Genomic DNA, 12,939 nt, shown 5'->3' on the forward strand with positions numbered 1-12,939 from the left:
TGTTAACTTTGTATATATAACACTCTCAGAAGTGTTATATATATAATTTATATATAATATATAATGTATATATAATTCATATATATGAATGTATATATATTTATGTCATAATATATATTCAGTATCTATAATTCATTATAATTCATAATATAATGAATTATATATAATTTCATATACAGTTGAAATTTCATGTATAGTTGGAGTATTACTGAAACCCAGGGCAATAATTAAGCATATCAGTTTCAGCTTTTCTTACTTACCTTAAGAACACCGAGAATATTTTTGAATGAATTCCATCATCATATTTTAATTCAAAGTAAAAAAAATATCCCCTTACATGCACCTGAAGCCTATTCAGTAAACTCTACTGGTCAAATAAATCTTCCTTTGCCAGGCTATTTCTTGGGAATCCATATCCAAAGTTAATTTGCTTAATTTTTTCTCATTATTCTTTTTAATGCTCTCTGACTTAGATTCTATACGATTATCTTTTTATTGATTAAACAATAACAAATGGCTTTGGTCATCATAAAGTCCTTCCTATTGGGTTACCACCTAGAGCTTCTCTGTCCATGGCCCACAAATGCCTCCTGAGCTCTTGGGATGTGGCTAGTCCAAATTGAGATGTGCCATAAGTGTAAAATACAAACCAGATTTTGAGGACTTAGAACCCCTCAAAGAAAGTTACATATCAGGCCAGGCATGGTGCCTCATGTCTGTAATCCCAGCACTTTGGAAGGATGAGGAGCAAGGATCACTTGAGCCCAGCAGTTCGAGGTTGTAGTGAGCTATGATTGCAACACTGTACTCCAGCATGGGCAACAGAGCAAGACCTTGTCTCAGAAAAAAAAAAAAAAAAAGGAGGGAGAAGAAAAAAAAAAGTAATATGTCAGTAATTTTTGTGTGTTGATTACATGTCAAAAATGATAAGATTTAGGATATATTGGTTTCAATAAAATATACTATTAAAATTAATTATACCTGTTCCTTTTACTTTTTTTAAAGTGGCTGCTAAAATATTTTAAATTACCTATGGGGCTCAGTTTGATGGGCAATGCTGAACTTTCAACTTTGCATCATAGGTCTTTATCACAATGTTCCCCCCACCCTATTCAAGCTCATCCTGCCCTCTTTTTTTTGTCCCATGGGCAATAACATCACCGCTGAACAGCTAAAACCCAATTTGTTTTGCCTACCTCTACCTCAACCAAAGAAGAGTTCCTTGGCCCTCATTTGTTGGAGGATAGATGTAAGAATTTGATGCTACTCATATAGCAAGTATGCTGGTCCTGAAGTTATTCCATTAGAAATTTTAAAAAATGGTTTTCCTTATTCCTAAAATGATGTCTGAAGACTTAAACCAAAGTTGGCAGAACAGGGGCAGAATATTCACAGATGTTCCTACTGGCCCTGAAGGCAGAATTGACTTTCTGGAAAATTACATCCAGTAAGACAGTTCTACATGGAGTGAAACAAATTTAGTCCTGATATTCAAGGGAGTGCATAAAGGTTCCTCTGATAATGTGGAGTTAATTAAAAGGGATGGCCAAACTGATTGTGTTTGTCTTGAAGGAAGTTCATAGGCAGTATCAATCCAGCTCAAGGGAGCAATGGGGCTCGATATTTTCCAAGCGTTTGCCATCAACAGCTGGACATACTCTTGCAATTGTGATTTGCCATTCTTTTTACACTTCTGATATTTTTCGGACAAATAAATCCATACAGAGACATGTTTATAACAAACCATTGTCAATCCATGATGTATACAAACCTGCCTCACAATAACCAGACTGTACTGAGAACCGCCTGCCCTGTCTCTGTGTCCTGTCTACCTACTGGCTGCTCCCTGCCACACTCTTTCTCCTCCTCTACATCTGCTTCTGGGACTCATTATTTAAAAACAACAGCAAAAACAAACAACAACAACAATCTTGAAGCTTTTAGGGAATCAGTGAGACTAGAAGTTGGGGGCAGGAAAAGGCTCTGAAAAAGCAGAAACAACTTCCAGGAGCACAGACTTCTAGAAAGGGCTAGTCAGCCTGTGTTGTGCCCATTTCTGAAACAGTTTCTTGTGCATTACTCGGTTTGCTTTCATTTTACTGTTACACTGCCAAAATTACCCCCCATCCCAGATTTACTTGGGCAAGACAGGATCTGTTAAAAATCAAGATACTTCTGACAGTGTTAAAGTATAAATTTATCCATCGAATTGCCTTTCTACTTTGGACTCACTGCTTGTATTCCTCAACAGTAAGGACAGCAATCTAATTTCAATATGAAGGGTCAGAAAGCCGCCTACCTGTGGCTACTCCTGAAATCCACCAAGATAACATTCGTGCAGCTCAAAAAGCTATGCCAAACTGCCTCTCAAGTTTTCTCCAGCAAAATGATTTGAAAACTAAAAAGATTCAGGAGACCTCATTTTTGTTATGCAAATGTGGGAGGGGAGGTGGGGCACCAATTTATGGTCCTGCGGTCTTAACTGTAGAGAAGGAAATTTCCCAAGAGGTGACAGCTGTTTGGGGAGGGTGGGGAGGATGATAGTGCAGAGCAGAGGCAAGTGGCACAGTTTGATAACTCACCTGTCACACTCACTCTCCAGGAACAGCTGTGTAATCACTAAAGAACCTGAACTTCAAGACGCTGATATTTATGGCCAGAATTCACAGTCACTTCTGCACTTTGCATACCTTGATGGAGACTTTTCTGGATATTTAAAGTCTGTAGGACCCTGCTATTTGTGTATGAACCAAATCTATTTCTACCACCTGGTCAGAGCCTCCTGCCCATGAGCTAGGCCATTCCAATGGATCCTGTCTTCCATGAGTCATATAAGGTCAAGGCACATGATGACAAAGATTCTCTGCTTGACCAAACATCTAAACCTCCTAGGCCCATCTGAGCACTTTAGCAAGAACCCTGCTAAGTCAGCTTAACAAGCCTGCATACCTGCTGCCCCTTAATATCTGATCAGGTTCATTATGCATCACCTGCCCCCAGGTGATGATGTCTGATTACCCTGGCCTGTCTTCAGCAAGAATCCTCTCAGGTGGGTTTAGGCAGACTCCCACTCCTGTTGATGATATTTCCTCTTGGTAATTTCTTTCTTTCTTTCTTTCTTTCTTTCTTTCTTTCTTTCTTTCTTTCTTTCTTTCTTTCTTTCTTTCTTTCTTTTTCTTTCTTTCTTTCTTTTTTTCTCTCTTTCTTTCTCTTTCTTTCTTTCTCTCTCTCTCTTTCTTTCTCTCTCTCTCTCTCCTTCCTTCCTTCCTTCTTTTTTCTTTCCTTTTCATTTTTTTTAAGATGGAACCCCATCACCATGTTGGTCAGGCTGGTCTTGAACTCCTGACCTCAAGTGATCCACCCACCTCGGCCTCCCAAAGTGCTGAGATTACAGGTGTGAGCCACTGTGCCCAGCTGGGAATTTTTTTTATCCACTGGCCTCCACCCTCCTCCTTGGCTATAAATTCCAACTTGCCCATGCTGCATTTAGAGTTGAACCCAATCTCTTCCCCACTGCAAAATCTCATTACTGTGATTCCTATACCTATCTTGAAGTGCTTTAGCAAGTGCCATTACATAATTTTTTTAGCAATGACCAACTTAAAAAGCCACAGAAAGCATCGTTGATGGTTAATCCCTTAATCTCTGTTCCAACTTCATAACACAGAAAATCAACAGTGGAGAGACCTTGAAACATTAGGAAATCATTATTTCTCCCATCTTTTTGTAAGAGATGAGGTATTCGTAATATTTCCAAGTCCTGCATAGAGCCAACTCAACACAAAAACAGCAATTCTTGAAGGTCTACACAGAGAAGGCACTCCATAAATATTTGCAGGCCGACTTGTTCAAATGCGTTTTTAAGAGCACTGCAAAATGAATGTATACCTTGCTTTACTTGTAAACGTGTATTTTCTCTAAATATCCTCTTCTCATAGATATCCAATCATTTTCAGTTGCCATCTGGTGCATAATTTCTGGCACAGGTGTGGGTTGCCCAGGTCTGCGGAGTGGAGAATTTATTGCAATAGTCGATGCTGCTATCCATTCAAGACAGAGGAAACATGTGATCAGTAAAGGCTATAAAACAAACCAGAACGAAAGCCTTGAATTTTTCAGAAATGCCATGTTTAAAAGTACTTCTTTAATAATTCGGAGGAGAAAATGTCTGTCTGGTAGCTGGGGTGATTTCATGGGTGGATATATCTAGTCAAGGCCTAAAGAATGCAGTGGCCACATGCGGTTGTGACTGCATATTTTCACCCACACAACTGGGCTGTGTTCCTGAGACAGATGCTGTTTTACACAGACATGGCTTAGTAGGTATTAGTCCTGGCAAATAGTCCCCAAAGCTGCAGAAGACATAAGGACCTAAATAGCCTAGAATAGTTCATCATAATTTAATCATAAACACAATATAAAGTACTGTGTTTTATACTCCAAGACGTTACTTTTCTTTTTAAACAATAGCGGCCAGTCTAACTTCCATCTGCTGGACCACTGTGTACATTCAGCTTGCCCCTCGGGTAGTGCTACCTCAGCCTGGTGGTCAAAGTCATTCTGCCTTCCCCACAGCTGCTGCCGTGAGGATTTGCTTCACATACACTTCTGATCCCTTTGTTCTTCCAAAAATCCTTGGAACTTCCCCACTGTGCATCCCAAGCAGGGATCCCTGTGATTGTCATGCAGGAAATAATGGCGAGGAAGAAGTAACATGAGGCGGGATATCCCCCACGCCCCCACCACCTGGAGCTTCTCTTCTCCCATATTTCCATAGCTAAAGTACAGGCTTTTCCAGCTAAAGTACAGGCTCATCTGTCAAATCTCTATCCCCCACACTAGGTCTCAACTCTTACAAAGCCTCCGGATATTCCTTCATTCTTACTTAGCTTCCCCAGTTAGAGTCTAGGAAGTTCACTGAGCACAGGTGGCCTTGAAAGGATAGATAAGCATTACTCAGGACCCATCACCTACCTGTCTCATCTCCAACCAACGCACAGTCCTAGCCCCATGGGAACGACTTGAGCTGGGAGAGCCCATGCCCTCAGTATTTGTCAGGAACTGAGAGTCACTTGTTTGGCAGTCAGGCCTAGATTCAGAAATGAGCACATGTTCCTCAGACATGTTCTACAGGGCAGTGAATTTTACACATCAGGTAATTTATGGCTGAAATAGGGTTATGCAGGCTAGCCTGTGAAACTAAGAAAATAATGTCAGATGAATGAAGGTACACTAGATTGAAGAATTCGTTTTCTATCTTGACAGAAATGCAGCCAATGGCAATTTTTCTCTGTGGGAGCTTCTGAGTTCATGATAGTTGAAAGAATTAGAAGTGAGTTGACTCTTTACAAGTTGTTCCCTAGAATAGGAAAACAGCAAGGGAAACAGAATCTATTGTCCATCTCCCTAAAGATTCACAGCTAGAACAGCATCAAATGGGTTCCTCTGTCACATGGGCCCCAGCTTGCATGCTGCCTGTTTACATGTTACCATCTTGGAAGGAATGCCTGTGATAGACAGTGGTAGTGAAAGCAGATAATAGAAAAAGATGCTCAGAAGATAAGTAGATGTCAGTATTAACACCTGAGGATATATATTTCTCCTCTCCACTCTGTGCCACTAAGAATTGACAGATTATGATTTTGTGAATGGACCAGAAAATTAAATATTCCCTATGTTTTTACACAATAATTTATAAAGTTATTCTGTCCCTATCATGAATGAGCTGATTTGGAAAGAAATTATCTACCCAAGGATAATTAAGAGCTTACTATAAAAACAAAGAAACAGGATGAAAAAAAATACTATTAGGAAAGCAGCTAAGGCAAGTCCCAAATGCCTCTTTAATAAATTACATTCCCTTAAGAGGCGACAGACAATGAATTATAGCATTAAACTAAAGATAATGGCTTTTTCCTTTTTAACTTTCATTGTTAATTTTTAAGAAAATCAATAAATATCTAATAAATACTTTCTTCTCGGGCTGAGGAATGTTCCAAGTAGGAAGTCTTGTGTAGAAGTTTAATACTATTTATCAGGCATTCTTTATGAAAAAGAAAATATGGATCACAGTAAATATAATTAAGATGTGCTATATTTTTCTTTTTTTAATTGAAAGCAATGTTTTTACAAAATAAACTTCACTTTTTAGAGCAGTTTTAGGTTCACAGCAAAATTAAGAGAAAGGTACGGACATTTCCCATATGGCACCTGCTCCACACATGCACAGCACCCCCATCATCAACATGGCCCACTGTACCCTGGAGTGGTACATCTGTTATAAATAATGGACCTCCACTGACACATCATTATTACACAAAGCCCATAGTGTACAGCAGGGTACACTGTTGGTGTTGTATATTCTATTGTATATTCATTTTGACAAATGTAGAATGACATGTATTCACCATTATAGTATCATACACAGTAGTTTCATTCCCCCCAAAATCTTCCATGTTCTGCCTATTTATCCTTCCTTCCACCTAACTCCAGCACCCACGGATTTTTTACTGTCTTCTTAATTTTGCCTTTTTCATGTATTAACAGTTGAAGTCATACAGTATGTAGCCTTTTCAGATTTCCTTATTTCCCTTGGTAATATGCATTGCCTTTTTATAAAGGCATTACAGAAGCTCTCTTGTGTATTGGCAGTGACAGACAGCATGGAGACCCAGACTTGAGTACTGGTTTTGCCCCCTTGGGCAAGTCACCTACTTTTGCTAGGCCTTGGTCTTCTCATTTGTAAATTCAGCATAACATGAATAGCTACCCTGGTAACTTTGCCATGTTGTGAAGGTCAGGTTTTTTCTCTAGAAAATTAAGGTAGTAATGCCTTGCAGGGCTGTTGTAAGGATGAAATAGGCAATGTGTGTGAGAGCTTAGCATTGTGCGTGGAACATATTCCATGTTCAATCATGGCAGTTAACAATGTTATTTTATTATCACGTGTGCTGAATATTTTCCATTTGACTATCTGAAACTACTCTCTGCTTTTTTCCACCTTGTTCTGTGGGGCACAGTTTCTAAAGAATGGATCAACTGAGCTCCTTTCCTCCTGACTTCTCCATGGATTCAGCCAGCAGAAAGTCCCAGGAGGAGGTTAGAAGATGGGAGGAGGAAGAAATTGGGTATTTATTCCCTGAGCCTCTTCTTTGTCACGCAGAAGTTTGGTTGTGGCTGTATTTCTCTGTGAAGGTCAAAGATCTTGCTGAGCCACCAACACTTTAGAATTGTTGATTTACCTTAACCCTGCCCATATCTTGCTGAGTAATTTCTTAAATTATCCCTTTCTAGGTAATTTTTAAAGTTTCTCTTGTTTACTGTCAGAAGGACACATGATGTTTGCCTTTCATATTTATTTGTAAAATTATTATTACCTTTTTACATTGTAAAGCAGACAAGGCATCATAAAATCAAGAACTATAAGCAACTGTATACAATCTTGCAAATTATTACTTAAAATCCTTCTATATCTAACACTGGTCAGGACTTATGAAGGCCTATTTTCAGATTCAATTTTTAAAAAGTGAAAAAAATTTAAAAGATTCAAAAAAGTTATAAATATAATGAAAAGTTGTAAAACGTCTATAGAAAAGGTTGGTCAATTTTTTCCTCATTAAAAATATACCCCAAAATGCAACAACAACAACAAAACTCTGTATATTATTTTGAGCTTGGTAGAACAAAGGCAATTTTCTAAACAAAGTGGATTGAATATTAGTAGCTGATGTTTTCTAGATGTGATTCCCACTCTTATGCCTCTTTTCTGGATCTCTGAACAGTGGGAGACAGACTAACCAGACAGGGAGACTTTTAAACATAGTTCAAGGAGATTTGCATTTGCAGCATAAATTTTTACTAAAAATGAAGAGATGAATTGACGTATGTACAATCCACTGCCATGGTTACAATGGACTAACCGTTTTACCTTCAGCAAGAGCATTTTTTTTCTAATTTTATAAATATTAACAACTGTATATGTTCTCATTACAAATTTTCTCATGTTGTAATGAAACACTAGTTCATGCTAATGTTAAGTTTGAAAAAACAAACAAGAAAAATAGATAATTTGTGAACACAGTGCTGTTTTTACCTTGGTGAATTATACCGTATGAACAGGGCAGGACACTCACACCAGGGGCATATGTAAGAAAACTAAAACTTACTTTAGTTTTTGGTTGAGTTCCAGTTGACATTTGGCTTGGCACACCATCAAGATTCTGGATGTTTGCAGTTTTAGTTCTACAAATTCCTTTCTTCTGATGATTTTTCTTAGGATTACTCTCCAGGTTTATAGAATCCTGTAAAAAAAATTTTTAAGAGGTTTTTTTCATATATAAAGGACTATCCTTAGGCAATAGTTCAAGTTAATTAAAGACTGTTACATCAATAAAATTTTTTTTAACTACAATCATTTTGAAAATTGACATAAAATGTAAGAATATTCTTAAATATTAATAATTTTTCCAAAGACATTTTTGGTTAGTGAGATCAGCCCCAGTAAAGCCTAAGGGCTTGATAATGTAAGTTTATAAACTAAAAGTGATTGTAAACTCTCAAGATAAATTATAGAACTATATTGGCATTTTCTAAAACTTTAAAAACAAAACCAGAGGTATTTTATGTATTTATTATAATCATTTATTTTTTAATTGACAAATTAAAATTATATATATTTATGGTGTATGATATGATGTTTTAAAACATGTATACATTTTAAAATGGTTAAATCAAGCTAATTAACATATGCATGACCTCAAATACTTATTTTTGTGTGTGCGGTGAGACCACTTAAAATCTACTCTCGGCAATTTTCAAGTATGCAGTATATTAGTATTGATTGTAGTCACCATGTTGTGCAGTACATCTCCTGAATTTATTCCTCCTGCCTAACCAAATTTTTGTATTCTTTGATCACCAAAGGTGTTTTATTTTAGTTTAGTTTTATTTCATGATTATTTTCTTAGAGACAGGGTCTCGCTCTGTCACCCAGGCTGGAGTGCAGTGGCATGATCATAGCTCACTGAAGCCTTAAACTCCCAGGCTAAAGCAATCCTCCTGCTTCAGCCTCCCCAGTAGCTGGTATTAAAGGCACTTGCCATTATACCTGGCTACATTTTTTTAGTTTTTGTAGAGACAGGGTCTTGCTACGTTGACCAGGCTGGTCTTGAACTCCTGGCCTCAAGTGATCCTCCTGCTTTGGCCTCCCAAAGCACTGAAATTATAGGAGTGAGTCACCCTGCCTGCCTCCAAATGTGTTTTTAAAATTGAAATAATATTGAAAAATTGAAATAATAAAACGATGTTCATATAGAGCCACAATGGTCTTTTAAGCCTTATGATTTCAGACCATATGTGGTAATAGTGGAGAACAATTTATAAGATTATATTTCTGAAGGTTAACTATGCAAATAAAATTATTTAAAAATATTAATATATTAGTGTAAAGAGAATCCTAAAATTTCTAAATACAATAAAAGTTCTCTTCAAGAAAGTTGGATGAATTTTTATCAAATTGAAGTAATAAGTTTGTCTTTACTAATTCCTCCCATTGCTTGGAAGTCTTCCACATCTCTCTATGTCCAAGTTATCTAGAAGCCTCTACTGCAATGTTCTGTCTTGGCATATTCCATCTGGAGAAAGTATCAGATCTGCGGAAGCAGGAAAGGCTGGAGATGTAAATCTTTTATTTAACTAATTTTACTCATAGATTATCAGAGGTTGTTTCTGGTGGGAGGGGGAATGTAGAATAAACCTACTTGTACATGAATCTAGCACTGCCAAATACTAGCTACCTAACAGTGGACCTAAGTTCCTCAAATCTTAATTCGCCTGTAAAACAATACTTTTTGACATTTATTCAACACTTCCTTGTGCCTGGCAGATTTGGCATCTGCCAGAATGTGAGTACACAGGAGCATGCCAAGTCTGATGAGAATTTTTAAATGTGCTGCTTAAAAATTATATTTCTCTTGCTTATGATGTTGCTTATGATGACAATAACATGGTGATGATTATAGTAGCTAATATTTTCTGATAGTTACTGCTGTGTACTTTTTTTTTTTTACAGGCGTGAGCCACTGTGCCCGGCAATAATTGTTACAATTATTAAACCATCCTTATGCTTGTGAGCGCAACTGTGCTTGGCTGTGACATGCAATTCCTTTCAATTCTATTGAATTTGGTTAGCTGGTGTTTTCTTTGGTATTTTTGCAGCCATATTCATTTATGCCCTGTGTTAATTTTTCTATCAAGAAGATATTAGTTTCATAAAATAAATATGGACGCTTTGAGTCCTTACAAATAAGTTATATTTGTAATATGTAGCTAAGTACTTAGCACAGTAACTGAAACAGGGTGAACACTCAATACATATTCGTTAAATGAAGAGCGAATTGCTTATTTCCATGGCTTTCTCTGCGTGCTTCTTCCCTAGGACCATAAGTTTTAGTTGACTTTTATAGCCACCATACCAAGAGAGCAAAAGAGTAGTTAGGAATGCCAGCTGTGGAGCTGGAGCTCTGGGTTCAAAGCCAGGCTCTGACACTTAACAAGCTACAGACTACAGACTACTCACTTTTTCTCTCTGTACCTAAGTTCCCTCCTCTGTAAAACTAGAAGTGGTAATGCTTTGTACTCTCTGGACTGTAAGGAGTTTATAAGGGTAAAGCACTTTTAAAAGTGTCTGGCACATACTAAGTGAGGAGTTAATATTAGCTATTATTATGTTAGTACGTGACAGGTAAATTGATTAAAGAATAATGAAAATGTAAAGATAGAGAACAGGAAGACAATACTTCCTGTGTCTCTGAGCTGTCCTGAGGATCATGTGACGTGAATTTTAAATAATGACAGTGGTTTGAAGTGTTGTTTTTAGAACCATTACAAATGGGGAGCCCCAGTGGTCAAAAGAAGAGAACTGTTTTCTTCTTTGACAAGAAAGCGACACAGCTAGAAAAATTTTATTTATTAAGTTTTATTCCTTAGAATTTTTCTTTTATATTTTAGCCTCTTCTATATTATTTTAAATACATAGTTTTAAGGGTTTAATTTAATATCTTTGTATTGCAAAATAAGTGAACAAGAATTTTCCATCAAACTTCATTGCTTCTTGGAATGTAATCCCTGATTTTTCAAACATTTTTTTTCCATGGGTCTTTATCCATTATTTATTTTTTGTAGTTCATATATTACTCAAACAATACCTCTTCCTTTGTTCCTTTCCCAGACCCCTTTTCCCACACAAAAAATTTAAAAATGCCATCCTTATAGTCATTCTGTAAGGCTGCTATGAATAGGTAATAGTCTACTACAGTCAACTTTACTAATGTAATAAACATTACTGAATAGTTTCTACTATATACAATTGAGCAATGAAAGGAAATCAATTATGAATTATAGAAAACCAATAATAAAGTTCTCCTCCTAATCTTTGCCCAAATTTCATATAAAGAGAACTTAGGAAAAAATTTCTGAGTTAAGATATTTATATGGATGCAAATATAGCAAAGAATCAGGTGGTGGACTGTCCAAGCCAGGAGAAATAAAGAGTTGATTTCTTTATTCATCCTGTTCTGTTCAGAATAAAAGAAAAAAATAAAAATACAGATAGGTAACCCCTTTGTTTAAAAAATTCTAGGACATTTCTGAAATAATTATACAAATTTTAATTTTATATAATATTTAAAATTATAGCATGCCATTTTTAAATTTCCTGATTTGCAAAGAAGAATCTTACTCAGATGATTTGAAAACTAAGACCATCATGTTTAATTTTCTAGAGTAAGGCACATTTATAAAGAAATATCCATATTTTAAAACATTTGGAATACTATTAAGAATCCGTTAACTGACCATTAATATCCAAAAGCCATAAGTAATGTAACACTAGTTTTTGGTCCCAAATATAAATGAAATTGGCTGAATGTCAGAGCCTAGCATAGACTGAAAGTTGTCTTTGACATTTATTCTTCAGGTAGTAGATTTGTCCTATATCTCAGCAAAGTAGTTTGTGTAATGAACCTCCAGAGAACATTCAAAACATGATGAAGTTTAAACACATATCAAAGTTTTCCCCAGCTAAACTAATATTATATATATATACACACACACAATATACAGATGCATATGTGTGTGTGTGTGTGTGTGTGTGTGTGTATATATATATATATACACTGTTTTTTCTTTGAGATGCAGTCTCCTCTGTCACCCAGGCTGAAGTACAGTGACACAATCATAGCTCACTGCAACCTCAAACTCCTGGGCTCAAGCCATCCTCCAGCTTCAGTCTCCGATGTAGCTGAGACCGTAGGGTGTGCCACCATGGCTGGCCAACTTTTTTTTCTTTATTTTTGTAGAGATGAGGTCTCGCTATGTTACCCAGGCTGATCTCAAACACCTGGCCTCAAGGGATCTCTTGTCCTTGCCTCCAAAATCCTGGGTTTACAGGCATCAGTCACCACACCCAGCCCTGAGCTAATATAATTTGTATTGAATTTATCTTTAAAAATGTTTCTAATCTTAGATCTTCCTATAACAGACTAATTTATTTCTCCTGCTAAATTAGCAAGAAAGACACCACTGATTCCACATCTGAGAAATAAGAGGCCTTCCAGTTTTTCATACTTCCTAGTGCTGGTCACGAGATTTCTCTTTTTCATCATAGTAATGATCATCTTTTCAGTGCTTATATTTACTGTAATGAAAGTGGGCTGCTGCCTAAGTTCATATCATGATTCCTCTGCTTACTGTACAGGAAACCAGTAATAAAATTATCATTCTAATTTTTGCCAAAATTTCATGTAAAGAAAGTAACTTGTGACTTCAGCCAATTACTGAACCTCCCAATGCCTCTGCCATCTCATTGGAATAAATGGGGATACTAATAGTATTTATTCATAGGGTTTTATTTATTACTTCCTGTTTTATTTTTTGGCTCAT

General features: G+C 36.6%; 1 protein-coding gene across 2 annotated transcripts in view; it reads right to left on the bottom strand.

Annotated features, from left to right (window-relative positions):
- STARD13 (StAR related lipid transfer domain containing 13) overlaps positions 1 to 12,939 on the bottom strand; it is a 572,996-nt gene that overhangs the window by 413,796 nt on the left and 146,261 nt on the right. For both annotated transcript variants that reach the window (XM_055360572.2, XM_063697258.1), the window contains exon 2: positions 8,166 to 8,300. In XM_055360572.2, the coding sequence (XP_055216547.1) occupies positions 8,166 to 8,195 (30 nt within the window). In that variant the 5' untranslated portion in view covers positions 8,196 to 8,300. The remainder of the gene's footprint in view (positions 1 to 8,165; positions 8,301 to 12,939) is intronic.

Source organism: Gorilla gorilla, chromosome 14 (genome assembly GCF_029281585.2).
Source record: "Gorilla gorilla gorilla isolate KB3781 chromosome 14, NHGRI_mGorGor1-v2.1_pri, whole genome shotgun sequence".
Lineage (NCBI taxonomy): Eukaryota > Metazoa > Chordata > Mammalia > Primates > Hominidae > Gorilla > Gorilla gorilla.